The sequence below is a fragment of the Solenopsis invicta genome, chromosome 3, assembly GCF_016802725.1.
Source record: "Solenopsis invicta isolate M01_SB chromosome 3, UNIL_Sinv_3.0, whole genome shotgun sequence".
In the NCBI taxonomy this organism is placed as follows: domain Eukaryota; kingdom Metazoa; phylum Arthropoda; class Insecta; order Hymenoptera; family Formicidae; genus Solenopsis; species Solenopsis invicta.
This window is the reverse complement of record NC_052666.1, coordinates 14,303,465-14,323,731: the sequence shown is the minus strand read 5'-3', so window position 1 is coordinate 14,323,731 and position 20,267 is coordinate 14,303,465. Positions and strand designations below refer to the sequence as shown.

Genomic DNA, 20,267 nt, shown 5'->3' with positions numbered 1-20,267 from the left:
GTCCAAACACAACTTTTTTTCGTTGAATTTGTAATAAAATAAGCTTTATTTTGCTTATAAGAAGAAATAAAAATTTTCAAAGAAGGTAAGTTGTGGGAAAAAGTGTAAAAATAATTAGAAAAAATATTATTTTATCACTATTATAAAATATTCTTTAAGCTATAACTTTCAATTAGAACATTTTTTTCTATCTCTTTTACAGTTTTGACGATATACACTTCGAAAGAAGAAAACCGACTTTCTTCAAAGGGACGTTTCATCCTCTAAAAGTGAAATTGGGCACGTATAAAACAATAAGTGTGTCCCTTATTTTGATTTGTACTAAAACATATTAAAAGCTTGTCTAAATCTGAGGCGGACACTTTTGAAAGATTCCTTGTAAGTAAATTAAAAAAAAATTACTAGGTTTTATTATTAATAGACCCATTAACTATATTAGGCTGATAAGTCAGATTGTAACTATGGTCTAACAAATATTAATTAAATTATACATAATCGGCATTGAATTAACAGAATTGTAAGTATTATGTCAAAATCATTTATCAATGTTAAACTCCTAACGGTAGACTAAAATCAGGTATCGTATTTCTGATGTTAGCAATTTCATGGGATATGTTTACCTGTAACATATGAGTACCCGCCTGCTCGACGACGAAAACGAGAGCAACGCAAATTGCTCCTAAAACGACAACCGTGAGCTTCATAAAAATATCAGCGCCTCTACGTGTAAAAGGAGTCTTTGTAAAGGGCTTAACAAAGTCCTCCAGTACCACAGCTGCCATGGAATTTAGACCGGTTGATAATGAACTGAAAGAAAGTAACGTCAAACTGATTTTAATACATACACATGCGTACACGCTAATAATTTTAACGTACACACTAAAAGGAGGAAAGAAGGGGAATTGAAGAAAGGGAGAGAAGAGAAGAAATTATGTATACCTCATAGCACGTAATATAACATTAATGTTGCGTAGAAATATTTTTTTTTTGTATTAGTACTACTGTAAAATATAGCATAAATATTATTAGAATATTACAAAAATATCACAGTATTATCTGCCAAAATGAATAATAATAATAGTACAATATAGTAGTGACTTCTACAATTAACTTCTACAATTCTGCATTAACGTATTTATGCATTACAAGAAGTTAAATGATTTTTATGTTGTTATATTATAAATACTTTATATTACAGATTACATAAATGTATTGAGTTAATATGTAAAATATTTATTTACTTTTAAACTGTATATAATACACTGCTCACAAAAATTAAGGGATTACTTTTTCTTAATATAAATTTTTGCCCATTTTTAAATTGTGATTACTTTGCTAATCATTAACATAAAAATAAATAAAAGAAAGATTCTACAGAGCAAACTCTCTACTATAAGGTACTTTAATTTAATTTTTATTCAGTTTATTACACAAATATCTGATCAACTTTGAACAACAACGTATTTGAAATATCAAAAATCTTGAAATTTGTAGTCCTCCACCGTCTAATAAAAAAATTAACGAACATAATCAATAATACTTTCTCGAAGTTGGGAATTTGATTTTTTGAATAAAAAAAACTATAATTTTAAAGGCTCTAAAAAAACCGTTTTTTTCTATTTTTCTGTGCATTTTTTTATTTTTTATCAGGGGTAGAAAAATTCATTAACAAAATTCAAAGAGTATTATAAAGGAACCAGAGGCATAACGAGCATAGTTATTTTAAACTAAATTTAAACATTTTATAAATAATTTTTTAAAAGAAAAAGGAATTCCAGACTGCTGCCAAAAGTTTGTTTAATAATAATTAAGAATAAAAAAAGTTCAAGAATAAAAATTAAAAGTTGAGAACTTAAACAAATTAAAATAAAAAAATAATAAAAACCAAAAATAAAAAAAAACGATACTTAAAAGAAACAGAACTTAAACATTATTACCAAAACTTAAACAAATTTAAAAAACAAAAAGAAAAACTATTAAAAATTGCTTTAAAATTTTGAAATATGTATTAAACTAAATATTGAATTAAATAAATAAAACTATAAACTAAATCAAATACAAATACTTGACATTAACATTTTTTTTATTTTTTATTATTTAATAATAAATTAGACTTAACTGACAGTTGGGAGATGCCATGCTGAATGACAGATATAATATTATCCTGAATAGTTATAACATTCAGCGTGGCGTGACCCGACTACTAGTTAAATTCACTTTATTATTACATAATAAAAAATTTAAAAATTCAAGTATTTGTATTTGATTTAGTTTATAGTTCTATTTATTTAATTCAATATTTAGTTTAATTCTTATTTCAAACTTTTTAAAGGAATTTTTTAATTTTTATCTTTGCTTTTCAAATTTGTTTAAGTTTTGTTTATTATGTTTAATTTATGTTTCTTTTAAGTATTGTTTTTTTTTGAAATTTTTAGTTTCAGTTATTTCTTTATTTTAATTTGTTTAAGTCTTTAACCTTTAATTTTTATTCTTAAACTTTTTTTCTTCTTAATTATTATTAAACGCACTTTTGGCAGCAATTAAAAGTTCCTTTTTCTTTTAAAAAATTATTTATTTCAAACTTTTAAAAGCTAAATGATTTTGTAATACTGTGTACAAATAGTATATAAGCATACCTAGATAACAAAATACCTGCACAGTGAGTGCACGGTGCACGTACGTATGCCCAATAATCGTCATAGTGTGCTTTCACAGCACCATGCAGATATGTCCTCATTTGAGGCTCATATCACCGCACATGTAAATGCCGCACGCATGCAGACATGAATCTGATTTGAATGCTCCAATTGAGATTTGTCTTGCCTACACAAGTGAGTGCCACACGCATGCAAGCAATATGAATCTTATTTTGTTGTTAAATTATAAAAAATAATAAATAAAAATATTGAAACTATATACAGGGTTATCTTAAGAAATGTACACTAATTGTATGTGTGTGTGTGTGTGTGTGTGTGTGTGTGTGTGTGTGTGTGCGTGTGCATGTGCGTGTGCGTGTGCGTGTGCGTGTGCGTGTGCGTGTGCGTGTGCGTATGCGTGTGCATGTGCGTGTGCGTGTGCGTGTGCGTGTGCGTGTGCGTGTGCGTGTGCGTGTGCGCGCACGCGTGCGTGCGTGCGTGTGTGTGTGTGTGTGTGTGTGTGTGTGTGTGTGTGTGTGTGTGTGTGTGTGTGTGAGTAATTACGATATATAACAAACTTATTAGTATTATTAACTTGAAATTAACAAATTTGAAGAAGTCCGTATCAAGAAAAAGAAGAAAGTGGAAGGTTGGAGGAATAATTAAATTATTTGGAGATATGTATTAGGGCCAGTCAAATAAAAACGAAACAGACTGTATAACTAGCATGGTACGGATGATGGTAACTCTTTACTGTGTGTTTATGGACGTGACTTATATTGGGAATTAGGGGAGAACGGCGCGAATGTTCACCGCTGTGTCATTTGTTTGTTAGACGTGCTCGAAGTGAGGTCAGCGCGTTGGGTGTTCGATATCATTATGGAGGCCGGGAAAGAACAGCGAGATGTAGTCCGATTTTTGACTGCGGAAAGGGTGTCAGAAAGTGTAATTCAAGCCCAAATGTCTGTTGAGTATGGCGAACACAGTATGTCACGTGCGCATGTGTTTGCGTGGAATAAACAAATTCGAGAAAATCGTTTATTTTTCTATAATGCAGAAGACCGTTTATAGAAAGGTCAAACGTATGTTTTGTTTTAATATAGTAGTATCAACAAAAAATTGTGCACATGTTATTATACTTTTTCTACATTTGCTTGACAATTGAATTCAGCATATACTGAATTGACCAAAACATTTTCGTTGTATTAAATAAAAGACAACGTAATAGCAATTAACACACACACACATTAATCATAATTAGTTCCAATCCTGAAGTTCTGAGATGCAAAGGTGAAGGTCAACTGAATAATATAATCCGAATACAATTAACACATTCAAGTGTAACATAAATGTGTAATTTCCTCGAATTGCATTATTGAGGAAAATATTTTCGCGACTAGACATTTCAGTATATTAATAAGATCTGTAATGCCGAGACATATCAATAGTGTAAAAACGTGAAAGATTAAATTCTAAAATATATGATTTAAAGTGACGTAAACTTCTGTTGCATTATATAATTAAGAAGAATACTTTTTGCATCATTTAATATATTATTAAATTGTACAAGATAATACCATGTTCAAAAAGTGGTACGTTTTATCGACCTAAACTTCCAGTAAGTTCTTTTATTATTTACATGAATACCATTAATTATTTGTATTTTTTATTATTATTGTTTTTATTTTGTTATCTACTATAGTGGCCTCTTTCAAAATATGACACTTGTAAAGCAAGTGTCCCGGTGAATAAAGTACGACCGCTCATCAATAAAACAAATTCTTCAAGACTCATCAACTTACAGCTGCCAAAGTCAGACGGCACGGTAACGGAAAAGGAACAATTATACAAGCCATACGGGATATGGAAAGTCATCATCCTAATGTAACAAACCGCCTTCCGCCCCCCCTCTCTCCGGACCTCCTAACCGTCCGAACCGTCCAGCCGAACATCCGCCAGACGGCAATTAGCGGCGCATAGCGCCTAATAAATGTTAGCATAACAGAGCGAACGAGCAATCGCTCCCGCGCTCTCGTCTTTGCGCGCACGCGCTTTCGTTCCCGCGCCGTCCGCAGCCACGCTCTGCGCGCGTGGTCCGAAGCGAGAGACCCGAGACCCCGAGATCGAGTGGCGGGGATGCTGCCGCCGGACCGCTCCGCCGTAACACGCTGCACCCCCTCCCCTCGCCTCGATCCTCGGGTATATAAGGCGACGTTCGTCGGAGGCAGACACCTCATCCGCTTCTGGCCGGTCCGCCAACTAGGAATCCTAGGTTGCCATCAAGATCGAGCGCCTCGGTCTCTGCTAAGCCACTTAGCTAGCAACCGCTTCCGCCTTCGATCCTAGCTCCGTTTCCCGACTCGTCGACCTGGGCTCAAGAAGAACTTGGGCCCTGTCAAGTCACTTGACGTGAAGGCGACTTCCATCCGATAAGCCTCCCGAGTCCGACGCCACCTCACGTACGGGGGTACGGTGCTCCGTGCCTCCACCAAGCGCACTTGGCGTGAGAGGGTGTCCTCAGGCGATCACTCGCGGTATTAACCGCCTTGCGACTGGCCCCGCGACAAACCGACAACAACGCACGGATCCGTGTACGCGCCGCGTTCACCGCACCACACATCGCGTCTCACACGAGCGTCACGGCCACAATAGCAAGGCCGCCGCAATTCGGAGAAAAACACCCGACGTAATTCCGCGAACCGCGTCTCGCGCGACAGGTGCGCTCGCCGAAACCTGTGTAAATAGATTCCCGTAACGCATATGCCCAAGCGTTTGTAAATAGATTCCCATACCGCGTATGCCAAGCTTGTATATATCGATAAGTCCGAATCTCTGTGTCACGTCCGTCCGCGCGTCTAAATGGCTAATTAAAATCCGCGTCTCAATCACTGCCTGATCGCGGATTTCTAGAGCCTCGTACCGCTACTAGTACTGCGTACTAGTAACCGCAACCGTGAATATACCGAATTGATGTGAACCTAACCGCGTGAAATAAACGTATGTGTATCTACCAACTTAAAACACACGTCTAATTCCTCCAGGCGACCTTTCGCGCCCGTTCCCGCACCGCCAACCGTCTGTGCGCGAAGTACGGTCGTTACACTAATATTAGTGGTACACTGTGGGAAAAAGCTGAAGTCAATCGGCACAGAAATCTCGGAAAACAAGCCATAATTTAAGCGGTACGAGAGATGCGAGAAAGGGAAAGTCAACGAGCTTGTAAAAATCGTTGAAAACCTTTGAAAAAAAAGATTAAGAAAAATAAAAAAATAAAAATTTTATCTTGTGAAGAGGAAGGTGTCCTTTATGGCGCTAGAGTAGCTAATTAAAGATAAAAATATCAAAGGACGAGGAAAATAAGAAGAAAGGACAAAAAAAGTTAATATTTACACAAATTTATTCTTTTAAATCAAAATAAACATTATATTAAATCTCTTGTTGTAGCCTCATTAGCTACCTTAATTGTCTTGCATATCCGCTTAGCAACAATCACGCCACGAGCGCCCGTTGCAGCGGAAATGCAAGATTGCAGAATTGGTCAATCGCGCGAGCAGCGTAAGCATCGACGATTGACGCGAGCATGACCATATATGGTCACCGCGAGGGCCTAATGCCCCACCATATCAATAATACAGAAACTATAAGTTAGGCTGCCTAATTATGGGCAGCGGGAGATTCTTAACGCAAAATACGAACGGCACGTGCGCGCTCCGCGATAAGTCGGACACCCGACACTCCGCAAAACATCCAGCGGCCGAGTGCGCGACAACGCGTGATCCGTGCACCGCGATTTGATTGTATTAAGTGGAAAAACGTTTATATTAAAGTTTGGGGAATAAAAGTGTCAGTAAAAAGGTGAAAAGTGTTATTTGCCACCCCGCGCGTCTTCCTCCAAGTATCCTCCTCGTGGGTCCTAACCCTTCAGACGGACCGAATCCCGAAAATTTTATCTTGTTGCACCCGCCGGTACAACACTCTTTAAAAGTTATAAGAGGTAGTTTATTAGTTCCAACATAAATTTTGTAATAATACATTAATGTAATAAAATTATATGAATAAAAGTGAATTTTGTAACAATACATTAATGTAATGAAATTACATAAATAAAGATACATGTTTATACAATTTAGGGTTCATAATTATAACAAAGGTGATGATCGTGAAAAAAATGTTTCAAACATAGACTCTTTCTACACCATGCGCAAGTTATTACAGCAATTCCACCGCAAATATCACATGTTAGTTTTAAATGTGTTTTGAAACAAAAGTCTACTGGAGTCTCAAATTCATCTGGCCTTATATCTATCCATTTTTATACCATGCGTATTTAAACAAATTCCTAAATCTTGGTTATGAAAATTGGAAATGTGTTTAGAGTTTAGAATAGTGATTACAATTTTAAAATAGAATTTTGTGAATGTAGTTTAACTTCTAAATCCAGAAGCATGACAATAAAAATGTTTTACAAAGTTCTTCCATAAGCGAAAACCATATACGTCTAATGATTGTCTCTGACCTGTTGTTCCCGTTGATATTGTTAGAAAAACAATATCCTCAGTATTTTCTGGCCTATTTCTTGCAATTACATTGGGACAATGGCCACAAATCGAATAATAAAACCGACTTTGAACCAACATTGGGAAAATAAACTTCTCTTAACCATATGAAAATGATGTGATATTAACTTGCCAGATTTAGAAGCCAAAACAAAAATATAATTCTGTCTAAACATTGTTTCCTGTACTCTAGGATCAAATGTTCCGGTTGGTTCTTTTAAAACTGTAAAAAGAGGAGATAATACCATCGCCTGAAATTATTGGCTGAATTGTACAACTATGCGTTGTTGCAGACACCGATTGTACTACGCGTTTAACCATTTTTGTACCTTCAACTGCCAATAAACGACCGGCCTGCAATTCTAATTGGAATCTGTTTTGGTCCAAATTGTAAATATTTTTGAATCCGTAACGCGTAATATAATATTTAACGTTTTCAATAAATCTATTATCTTTTGCCTCTAGATTATCTTTTGATTGTAGAGTTCTCTTTGTTATAAATTTTGTAACTTTTCGGGATACAATACGATGTGCTATCTTAAATCTATATACTCATTGAAGTGTTGCTGTAAATCCTTGACAGTTAATTTCCTGTTGTCCTTTCAGCGCGTATCAACTAATATCAGTGTCATGAATAATAATGCCGTTCTGTACTGCTTCCTCGAATTTATTTAACGTATACGATGAAATTTCTTTCAGCTTCTCCAGTCTAGTATCACTTTTGTTCACTTGTTCCTGCCATCGTCGTAATTCGCGCGATAAGGTGAGTTTGTGAAATTTATATTTTACATTCTCAAATGGTTTTGGCCTAACTGAATCATCAGGTCTTCAATACTCAACAGCTCTTTTTTTAAATTCTATTAGAATCATGTCATTTTCACATGTCATTTCCTTTACATCGTATGTAGGTTGTTCTGCTTTATTTCATTCTTTGTCTGTTATTATAAATTTGTTTCCAAAATGTCAAATGATTTTTCAAAATCCAGAGACTCTTCTTCTATTTCTAATTCATTTTCATAAATATTTTGTAACAAATTTTCTATTTTCTATTTTACTTCCATTTCTGTTTTGGTAATAGGAGTTTGAGGCATATTTAAAAATAAAGCACTCATTAGCAGCATTATTACGTTTCTTGGATTGAACTGCATTTTACTTAAAAATGATAAACAGATATGTGACAGAAAAGAAAAATTCTGTTAGATTAAAGAGTTCCACAAGGTATTTCTCTGCAAAGCTATAACAAAAATATATCAAATAAGGATAAGGTGAATATCCCAATTAATGACAAAGTAAGGTTTACATGATGTAATAAAAGTAATAGATGATATTTAAATATATAAAATAATTATTTAATTTTTAAAAATTAAAAATAATAAAAATATTATACTTACAAATTTGTAGCGATTAATACACAACAAAATCATCAACCATACTAAACTGACGCTGGCAAAGCGACAGCATTTTATACTACTATTCTAACGATATATATAGTAACCTTACTTCAAACATTCTTCATATCTTCTTATCTTTACCTCTGACATTTAATTTCTTTGCAATTATATTTCTCTTGGTTACTTTAAAATAAAATGACACCACACTAAAGAATAACAACAATTACGGTGTTGTAAGACATTAATTTTTTGTGTACAAAATAATATGTAATTAATTTAAGTTAAACATTTATTTATTTATTGATCTACATGATTCGACTAGAATATTTGTTCTTTTCAACATTTTACAGACAAGGAGACTTGGATTACAAAAAATTATTATTCACACATTCCATTACAATTTAACGCTAGCTCATCAACTAACAAAAAGAGAACTAACATAAAACTAATTTAAAAATTAGCTAGAAATTTCACTTTTTATACTGCATTTATACAATTCAATTAATGTGTTTATTAAAATTGATTAGTGTGGAAATATGCATAACCACGCCACTGGGCGCGTGCACTTTGGATCATTTATATTTTGAAATTTAATTTTTACGTCTTGGCAGCTTGTTATTACAGATTCAAGAGTTACATAAATGTTTTTCTCGATGTCTGCGTTTTTATGATATTTATGCAATTGTCCTCGAAATAGTTTTGTTATCTTTTATGCGAGAAAAACATGCAATCAACTTTCAATTAGAACATTTTTCTCTATTTCTTATAGTTTCGACGATACACGCTTCGAGAGAAAAAAACCGATTTTCTTCAAAGGGGTGTTTCATCGTTAAAAGTGCATTAGGGTACATATAAAAAAATACGTGTTTCTTATTTTTATCTGTACAACCTATTAAAAGCACGTCGAAATTGGAGGGAGACACTTCCGTAGTGCACAAACGCATGGACGGGTGCGCGTACCGTACGTATAGAGAGGTTTTTAATTATTTTTTGAAAATGGAAATGTCGCATCGTAACTTTATAATATACCGTTGAATTTGTAATAATATAAGCTTTATTTTGCTTATAAAAAGAAATAAAAATTTTGAAAAAAATAGATAAGTGATGGGGAAAAGTATAAAAAATAAATTTAAAAAAATATATTTTTTTGCTGTTATAAAGTAATCTTCGAATCATTCAACTTTTATTAAAAAACATTTTTTTCTATCTCTATAATTTTGACGATATATGCTTTGAAGGAAAAAAACCGATTTTCTTTAGAGGTGTTTCACCCTTTAAAAGTGCAAACGGACACGTATAAAAAAATACGTTTCCCTTATTTTTATCTGTACTATAAAATATTAAAAGCTCCTTTTAACCCTTAAACAAATAAGAGAGACCCCATATGAAGTTTCGAACGCTTGCTGTGTAAAGACGGAATGAGATAGGAGGTTTGGACGTAAAAAAAGTTTGAAATCTCCTCTTTTAATTGATATGATTGATCAACTTTTTTGATCAACTAGAAATCGAACGGCACGGCAGCAAAGTTTTGTTAGGGTCAATGCGATCCATATAATGTGGGGATGAAACTTTTGTGAGTAATCTCATGTTAAAAAACTGGACAAAAAAACGTTCAAACAAGTCCGTTCACGTATGTTACTCTGTCTAAAATACTATAGTGCCGTGAAAGAAAGGATTTTTGTATAGGACCTGAAATATATTACAAAACATATCAATTTTCAATTTTAGACACCTTGAGTTTATGAAAAATACCTCATATTTGCCTTGTTACGTAAGTATATGTTTTAATAGAAATGACAGTGACATAATTTTTTTTGAAAGTATGACTCTTTAGCTTTAAAACGCCATATAAAGTCTTTAAAAGTTTTTTGATGAAAAGGTATAATTTTTTTTTTAAATGGATTTTTAGACACCCAAAAATACCTCATATTCTCCTGGTTATATATATTTCTACTTTTTAAAAGGAATGACAATAACATAATTTTTTTTAAGTATGACTTTTTAGCTTTAAAATGCCGTATTTAAAAGTCTTTAAAAATTTTTTATTGCGGAGATATGATTTTTTAAAGGAAAAGTAGATTTTTGGACAATTTCTAATTTTTGCGTAACGGTTTTTCTTTTATAACATAACAATAAATCATTTTTCGGCAATATCGATTGCAGTCACATTTCTGAGATTCTGAACTTTCATGTGAAAAAAAAGATTGTTGAGAAATGTTGATTAGAACCAAAGGTATAACTTCTCAAAGTTAAAAAAGTCTCCCAGACCCGACAATGTGTTTACGTATTTTACGGGATTGGTGTGTTTAAGGGTTAATCTGAGGCGGACACTTCCGTTAGTTTCCTTGTTAGATAAATTCCAATTTTCAAAATTCAAAGCGCCAGAACTTTTTTGTTTTTGACTTTAGCGATACGATCCTTAAGGATAAAAGATAGCACTTTTGGGGGGTGGGAGGTTCCCAGAACTCCCGAGAAATTGGCAAAATTTGCAAAGAAATTTTTTGATCAACAGGAAAAATTCCAATTGTCAAATTTCAAAGCGCTAGAACTTTTTTGTTTTTGACTTTAGCGATTTGATCCTTAATGATTAAAGATATAATTCTTAGGGGGGCTACCAGAACTCCCAAGAAATTAGCGAAATTCGTGAAATTTTTAACTTAGAAAAAGCTCTGGTGCTTTGAATTTTGAAAAGCGGAATTTTTCTAAATCCTGTTGGTCGAAAATTTTTTTAGCAAATTTTGCTAATTTTTCGGGACTTCTGGTAACTCCCCCCAAAAAGAGTTCTATCTTTTATTAAGACTCGAATCGCTAAAGTCGAAAACAAAAAAATTCAAACGCTTTGCATATTGAAGATTGTTAATTTTCTAAGTCCTGTTGGTCGAACATTTTTTTGCGAATTTCGACTTTCTGGTGTACTCCCAAAACTTGTGGCAAAAAACCAAATTTCCGGAAAAAAGTTAAAAAAAATTTTTTTTAAAACAAAGTATTCAAAGACTCTCAAGATTTAACACAAATTAAACAGCTAAAACAGGCTAGTGAGAGTCAGCGCGGGTATAAGAGCGCAAAACACAATCAGTGTTCAAATAGTTATTTATTCATAATGAATTAGAAGTATCGAACGTTTCGGCTCTCTTTGGAGCCCTCTTCAGCGAAATTACAAAAGGAAAAAAATTATTTTAATCGTCATCTTCAACGCAATTACAAGTGGAAGCTATTCTAATCGTCATCAGTCCGTTACCGGGAATCAAATGAGTCACCAACGGTTTGTCAAATCCGCCGTGGAAGCATTGCCCGTTGTCATGTCAGTGAAATTGACAATTTTCTAAACAACAATCGTGTTCTTAGATAGCTGACATTACTATAATTAATGCTTTCTATTTAAAAAAATTTTTTTTTTAAGTATGTGACTCACCCATTGGCACTGATGACAGCCAGTGAAGCGTTGGATAACTTTGTCCATAGGAAGCGAAATTCGCCTGTCAAAGTATACGCTTGAATTTTCTGTAATGTCGCGTGCTTACTATCTCACGCAATAACGTATACTGACCAAATCTTCGTTCGAACATCCTACCATCGCCGAGGAAGTCAAATAAACGAGAGAGAGCAAACAATAATAGATACATAGATACGTAAATATGAACGGAGAAATCATTTGATACAAAACAAAATAAATTAGCGGACAACAATTAACAATGTCAGAATTATCAAATTAAAAATAAAATTACAGATTTAACGTGAATTGGAGGCAAAGAGATTAATATAATTAAAATCAACGTAGTGAATTAGCGGTGAGACAACTGTTGCTAGTAAATAAAACTTAACTGTTACAGTCTTTTTAATAGTGAGAGGTATGCGTGATGTAGAAATTCAGTATCCCTTTGTAAATTGAGGCTATTTGTTTGTAATTGGATGTGTAGCATTTCCGATGTTAACCGCCTGTCCAAAACTCACTCATTATCCAAGATTTTAATATTCTCCCAGTCAAAGTCGTGATTAAGATTAATTCTGTATTCCGTGATGACCGAATGGTTGTTCGCATTACGTCTAATATCATTGCAATGTTTTATGGCTCTTGTTTTTAATCTCCTGCTAGTTTGTCCTACGTAGGACGCATCGCAGTCTTTGCACATGATCTTATACACTACATTTTTCTTAAGATTACTCGGGAGAACGTCTTTTTGAACTTTAATAAATCTGCTCAATTTATTGAGAAAAAAGCCAGATTTATATTGAATTTGTTCGTGAAATATTTGAACTTGTCAGAAATTGTAGGAACGTATGGCAATAAGAACCATGGAGATTTTTTATTTTTGGTGTCGGTATCATTGTTAGTGTCTGTATGTTTGCTTAGATTAATTAAATGTTTAATGCGGCTATTAATTGTCTCAAAAATAAATTCAGCAGGATAGTCATTCATAAAAAGGGTATTTACGATAAGCTCAAAATTCTTTCTGTGGAATTTATCTGACAATAAAAATGCTCTGTCAACTATGCCCAAAATTGGTCCTCTTTTCTGTGATAAAGGATGGGCTGATAAAAAATTCAGGTATCTCCCTGAAAATGTGGATTTATGATACCAATCAAAAATTAAGGAATCTTCCTTTTTTATCATAGTGATTTCTAAAAAGTTTATTTTATCACTCCCTATTTCCAATGTAAATTGTATCCGCGGGTGAAAGGAATTGAACGTACTTAAAGTAAGATCAATTAAATTATCTGGGACTGCCATCACTATGTCATCCACATATCTAAAATAAAGAAGTAAATGTATTCCAATTTTGTTTAAAGCCCAGTGTTCAAGGTCCTGTATGACGAGGTCTGCTATAACGGGTGACAACGGAGAACCCATGGGGGTACCAAATTTCTGTTTATAAAATTCATTTCCAAAACTAAAATAAGTTGAATCTAAAACAAATTTTACCGCTGTTAAAAATTCTTGTTCAGGAATGTTACAAGATTCACTAAGAAACATCCACCTATTAGAGATGCTTGTTAAAGCTAAGTCTATAGGGATGTTCGTGAATAATGATATAACATCCAATGAAATCAACCTGTAATCAGGACCTAGATGTCTGCCCTTCAATTTTTTAACTAATTGGTAACTGTTGTTAATCTTACTTGAAGGCTCTCGAATGTTTTTTGAAATAATCTCATGTAGCAAAGTGGCTAAACCATATAGAGGGCTATCAATTGACGACACTATTATTCTATATGGAATTCCGGGTTTGTGAACCTTCGGGAGACCGTATGCCCTTGGGAGATTGCCGTCGCTGCAATGAGCTTTCTTATAAGCAGACTCCGTGATGTATTTATTTTTCTTCCACCTCATCAACAACTCATGAGCGCCTCTGGTCAAGGAGCAAGTCGGATCTTTTTTAATATTTTGATATGTGTCCTGATCTTGGAGCATTAGTAACATTTTTTGTTTATAACTTTCCCTATCGAGAGCGACGGTAATGTTTCCCTTGTCCGCCTTAGTAAAAAATTAAATCTGGGTTATCCTGTATAAATTTTTTAGTAATTTTTGTTAAAAAACTAAAGGTGTTAGTGGTTGCATTATTTAGTTGTGGTGGGGAAAAAATATTGTTAATAAGTGGAATCGATAAATTTCTGATGTTTAGGCGCTGATCAGGACTCATCTTGTGTAAATTATTTTCAATATTTTTTATATGTTCAGGGATAGCGTTTTTTCTGTCGTACACCGGTAAAGAAAAGTTTTCACCGAATTGTAAGAGAGTCTGTATTTCTTTTGGAATGTTGATAGATAGGTTCAACATCCATTTGTCTCTAATGTTTGCGAGAGAGGAATTGTTTACTTGGTCAATAAACTTTTTTGGATCAACGAAAACTTCTATACTCCGCAATTGAGAAGTATTAGTACTCGGTTGTATTGAGAACTCCGTTTTGCATGAAGTATCTTCCCCACTAGTGTACGAACAGTAATAATTGATCGGTTTAATTTTTTTCAGCCCGCGCTGACTCTCACTAGCCTATTTTAGCTGTTTAATTTGTGTTAATTTTTTTTTAATTTCTACAATTTTGTTAGAGTTCTGAGCCCCTCAAAGAGTTCTATTGATTATCTTTAGTAAAAAAATGTGCTAAAGTTAATAAGAACAAAGTTACAGCCCTTTGAAGTTGGAGATTTGTGAAGTTGGCCCCCCAAAATCTTCAAATGATGTTTGATCGCTTTAATCAACGGAACTCTTTTTTTAATCGATCGAAAACTGTAGAACTCTTTGGGGGGCAACCAAAACTGTTTATTTTTTTCAAATTTTGAAAAAGTGGGTCAACTTTACAGAGGTGTATAATTATTATCGATTACTAACTTTTGCCAATAAAACTTAAATGTATTTACTGTAATTTAGATATGGTAAAATTAGGTGTTAATGCTATAAATTAACTAAATTACAAACCTTTAAAAAAAAGTATCTCATAATAAACAACTTTGTATGAAAAGTAATTCCTCATTGCAGAAATTTTGAAAAAAGAGAACTATTATACGCTCCACAGCAAAATTAAAGGATTACCTATTTAGACTCCAAAAAATAGGCATAATTCAAGAGAGTGTAATTTTGTTAAAAAAATTTTTAAAAAAGCGTTTTAAAGCTTGAATTTTCTATAAGAATAGTTTCAAGATTGATAAGTAGTTAAACGATTTACAGATTATTTACGAAGTTATGCAAATTCAAATAGGGATGCGTCAAATCTTAAGATTTTTAACAAACTTTGCAAAGCTTCACGACACTTGCTGGCATGTACATCGAGAAGTTGTGTGCATTACCACTGTTACACAACTTCTCGATGTACATGTCGGCAAGTGAGACGCCATATTGCCATTTTGTAACTAGTTTACGGACAAAATTTATTAACATACAATTTTGTTAAATTGTTTGTCTTGTTAAAACAGTTTTATTTTCGAGCATACATGTGTAGTGAAAAAATTTTTCAATGCCTCGAAGACCGATTAGAGAAATACAAGCCGCGTTATTTTTGTTATTATAATTGTTATTCTTCTCCAAGAAGGTAACACTCAGCGGTATGTGGCGAGATTCCTGGGTATAATCCAATCTAGCGTAAGTCGCACACGGACTCGATACCAGGAAACACAAAATTTTTGTAGACGACAAAGACAAGGTCGTAAGCGAGTAACATCGAGGGCAGATGATTGTGCGGTTTACATTGCGTAATCCTAGAGTAATTGCTGAAAAGTATGCGATGATATTCGTGATATTCTTGAGAATGATGTGAGTATCGACACAATCCGCCGAAGAATTTACGAGTCCAGTCTCCAGTCAAGAAATCGTGCAAGAGTTCTAGCATTAACATTTCTAGCATTAACATTGAACCATTGTCGCCAGCGTTTAATTTACGCACAGACGCACGTAAACTGGACCGAAGAGCAATGGAGTTGCGTGTTATGCACGGACTAACCACGATTTTGTCTCTATGGAAATGATCGTCGTCATCGAATTTGGCGTTGTTGCAATACTTGATACCATCAACAAAATGTAGCTCGAGTAAGAGCTTTACATGGTGGCTCAGTGATCGTATGGGCGGAAATCTCTTTTTTCCACCATACCAAATTAGTAGTAATACCACAGCCAGAATTAAATTCCAGATGATCCACCAAAGAAGTCTTACGTCCGCATGTGCTTTTAATAAGTGATAGAATTAGAAGAAGATTTTTATTGATGTAGGACAACGTTTGTCCTCATACGGCACAAAATATTTGCCATTTCCTGAGAGTCAAAAAACATCTTGACTCTTGGTCATTCACCAATGAGTCCAGATCTTAATTCCATCAAATATCTGGGATATTCTTGGACGACAACTCTGAAATTTGGAAAGACCACCTGTAACATTGGCATTATTGGCACATAAACTTTGATAATTATGGAACGACATTTCCCAAGAATTGATGCGTTATTGTATTAATATGCAAGATTGATGCAAAGAAGTTATAAGGCAACAAGAAGGCAATACACGTTTTTAAACGTACACATATATGTATACACGCATGTACGTATATACGCACGCACGCACGCACGCACAAAGTACAAGTCGAACCGTGCAACTTCTTTATGGTGTAGGCACCGGTAGAAATGGTGTCTCACTGTGCTAACGCTTGTCTGCCGCACACACGCGAGCTACGCGAGGCGCACACGTATGTGTTTTGTGGTTGCGCGGCGGAGGTCGGGGTGCCGGCAGAAAGTAGTGGGGAGCGTTTCGATACCGCATCTTCCTCGCTCGACGCTGAATCGAGAGAAAAGACACGGAATCGAGGCGCTCAAGAAACTGACAGAAATGATATCCCTTGCGCCTATACGGCCGGTATACGGGATATCGCGGTTCTTCGCGCGCTGTTGTAATTTTTTATTGCATAAAGAAGTTTACTCAGATACGAATATTTGTTGAAAAATAATGTAAATAGAATTACGATTTTCAATAATAAATTAAAGTTATGTCATCACGGCAATACAGCACTTACACAAAAAAAAAATTTTCTTTATCTAAGCAAATTATGTCTGTTTAAGATCATAAATTCTTCCAAGAAGATTTTATATTGTTGTTTATATATAAAACAATGAATTGTTGAGTTGACATTTAATTTTTTTCTGTACAGTAATAAATTAAAATTATCAGGCAATATATTTTAGCTTTAATTTGTGGGACTATTACTTTACATAGAGACATAATTTTAATTAATTAATGAATGTAAATCTCTTTAATTATTTATTAAAATAATTTGTATTAGAAAATAATTTTAATTCGATTAATTTATAGATATGTTAACATTATTGGGCAAACCAGTTTACTTTGTAATTGAAGTAAAACAATACTCGGAGAAGTGACAGACCTCTCCATATTTTGACGTTACAAATTACTGTACAAAATTTAAGAAAAATCAGAATCAGACGTTCATTTGGGTCCTCTCATAGTATTGTTTTACGCCAATTACACTGGCTTGCCCGGTAATGTTAACATATCTATCAAACATATCAAAACTTTTTAAATTTTTGAGAAAAATTAACTCAGATAATCGAAAGTTTTTGCTCTTTAAAATAAGCCCAGGAAGATCGTTTTACTATTCTTTTTTACGAAGTTTATTTGAACAATTTCAGTAAAAGTTGAGTGAGCATGGAACAGCAAAATTAAAGGGTAACTTACAGTTACTCTCCAAAAGAGTAACATGATGAATCAACAAAAATGATAAATTAAATGTTTTAAAACGCATTTTATACTTTAATGTTTCTACATACACTTTAAATATCGACTTTGAAAACATATATTAATTTTTTAAGTAGCTGTACAAATAAAAATAAAGATGCGGCAAAATTTATTACGAGTTTTGCGAGTTTATTTGACGTGAATTAAAAAACGCACGCAAATGCAGTTTACAGCGTTCGAAAGCGTGAATTTTTGTCTTTAATTGGCGTACTTGTTGATCGTTGTACGATAATTATTTATCGATTCATTCAACATTAAAAAGAGGAACCATTATTGCTTCAATGCTGAATAACTCAGTGAAAAAAATCGTACAAAGCTCAACAAAAACGCAAATTAAGATAAAGATTCACGCTTTCAAATACTGCAAACTGTATTTGTGGGAAATTTTTATTTTGCGTTATACAACTTGGCAAAGTTTTTATAAGATTTTGACCTTTGCCGGTTTTTTTTTACGAACTTTGCAAAGCTCCACGGCGTGAAATAAAAATTCTACAAAATTGCGGTTTACAGCATTCAAAAGCGTGAATCTTTACCTTTAATTTTCGTTTTTGTTGAGCGTTGCATGCTTTTTATTCATTGAATTATTTGACATTAAAGCAAAAGAGGCCATTTTTGTTTCAAAGTTGCTTAACTCAGTGAAAAAAAATTGTACAACACTCATGAAAAACGCAAATTAAAGATGAAGATCTGCGCTTCTGAATGCTGTCAACCACATTTGCGTGTAATTTTTATTTCGCGTCGTGGAGCTTTGCAAAATTTGTAAAAAATTTTAAGATTTGACCCATCCTCATTTGAATTCGCGTAACTTTGGAGATAATCTGTAAATCGTTTAACTACTTATCAATCTTGAAATTAGAGATTTCAAACTTTAAAATGCATTTTTAAAATTTTTTACAATCATTTTTGACAAAGTTACACTCTCTTGAATTACGCCTATTTTTCAGAGTCAGAATAGATGATTTCTTAATTTTGTTGTCGAGTGTATTATCTTTTTATATAAACAAAATTTAAGTTATCAAAGTAAACAATTAATAATTAGACACATAAAATAGAATATTAGAAAGTTCATAGATTAAATATTAAATTAATGTTTTATGTAAAACTTGAAAAATAATATTTTCAATATTTTAACATTGACGTTTATTTTTAAAAAATCTAAAAAAACTTGAAGTAAATGTTGGGAAGATGTTGTAACAAAAAAAATGAAGTCAGTCGCTCAATAAGTTTACTTAAAAATTGACAATTTTTAATTTCTTAAATTTTTTAAAATTTAAACTTTTATCTTAAAAATCTCCAAAAATTTCTGGATATGTATCTTGATAAGTAAAACATCACTGATTTTTTTCAGAATTTTTTGTGAATAAGAAAAATAGGAAAAAAATAAAATTGAATAATTGTGTTTTTATTTGTCACTATCGCAAAAGCAAGAATAGCGAGTTAAAACTTGATGAAAATTGTTCTTTCCTAGAGGGTTAAAGATTGAAGTATGGTAAATTTATTTTGGGATCTGGGAAGATTTTGTATACAAATTCGGCTATACCCTTGAATGCAATATAAAAATGTAACAGTTAATTATGAAATATTATTTACCATAATTGATTGCAAAGTATAATACTATATGTACAGCTCTTTCTAATGAAACTTGTTGCGTAACCTGTTCGAAACTTAGCAAAATGAACTAAATAGACAATCTATTTAATAAAAATGTAAATATGTCTATGTATAATTTCGGTATTTCTGCATGCTAAGATTCGTTACATGGAACTTTTACTTCATATTTCGTATAACATGTCCTTCAAGAAATGGTCAGTACCTGATCAAGAAACAACACAAAAAGAGCAGAAGACAAGAAAAAAACATCCAGGAAGATTTCAAAAAAGAATTGGGATTATTAATTAATGTTGTAAAATATGGAATTATCTCATAAATTACCTCATGACATAAATACGGCTAGACGATTTTTTTCCGAAGTGGATAGAATAGCGAAAATCACTGATTTAAATAAGGAATAAATCCAAAAAATTGCAGTTTTGTTGCAAGCTATTTCATGTGGAGAGACAATAGATGTTAAGAAATTCGGCAAATACGCCTTAGAAACAGCAAGACTGTCTGTTGCTAATTACAATTGGTACTACATGCCTGCATCGGTACATAAACTTTTCATACATGGAGAGAAGATAATAGCAAATTTTTATTAAAAAGGAATTGTCTTATAGATCAACTCTCCGAAGAGACAAGTGAAGCTTAGAGAGTTTAGAAAATACAGATAAATGCATTCACGTAAAATTAATAGAATAGCCACAAATGAAGATATTTTACATCATCTTTTAGTTACTTTTGATCCCGTTATTCCGAACCTATGACTTGATCTAACAAGGGCACCACACATAACCCGGGTCACCGATTTTGATGAAACTTTACAGTTATGTAGTATTAGTATAGAAATACTAAATGCT

The 20,267-nt window shown here is 33.2% G+C and overlaps 1 protein-coding gene across 4 annotated transcripts in view; it reads right to left on the bottom strand.

The window, feature by feature from the left end:
- LOC105196485 (sodium-coupled monocarboxylate transporter 1) overlaps positions 1 to 20,267 on the bottom strand; it is a 459,320-nt gene that overhangs the window by 81,199 nt on the left and 357,854 nt on the right. For all 4 annotated transcript variants that reach the window (XM_039447232.1, XM_039447235.1, XM_039447233.1 and 1 more), the window contains one exon: positions 621 to 807. In XM_039447232.1, coding sequence (XP_039303166.1) covers positions 621 to 807 — 187 coding nt within the window. The remainder of the gene's footprint in view (positions 1 to 620; positions 808 to 20,267) is intronic.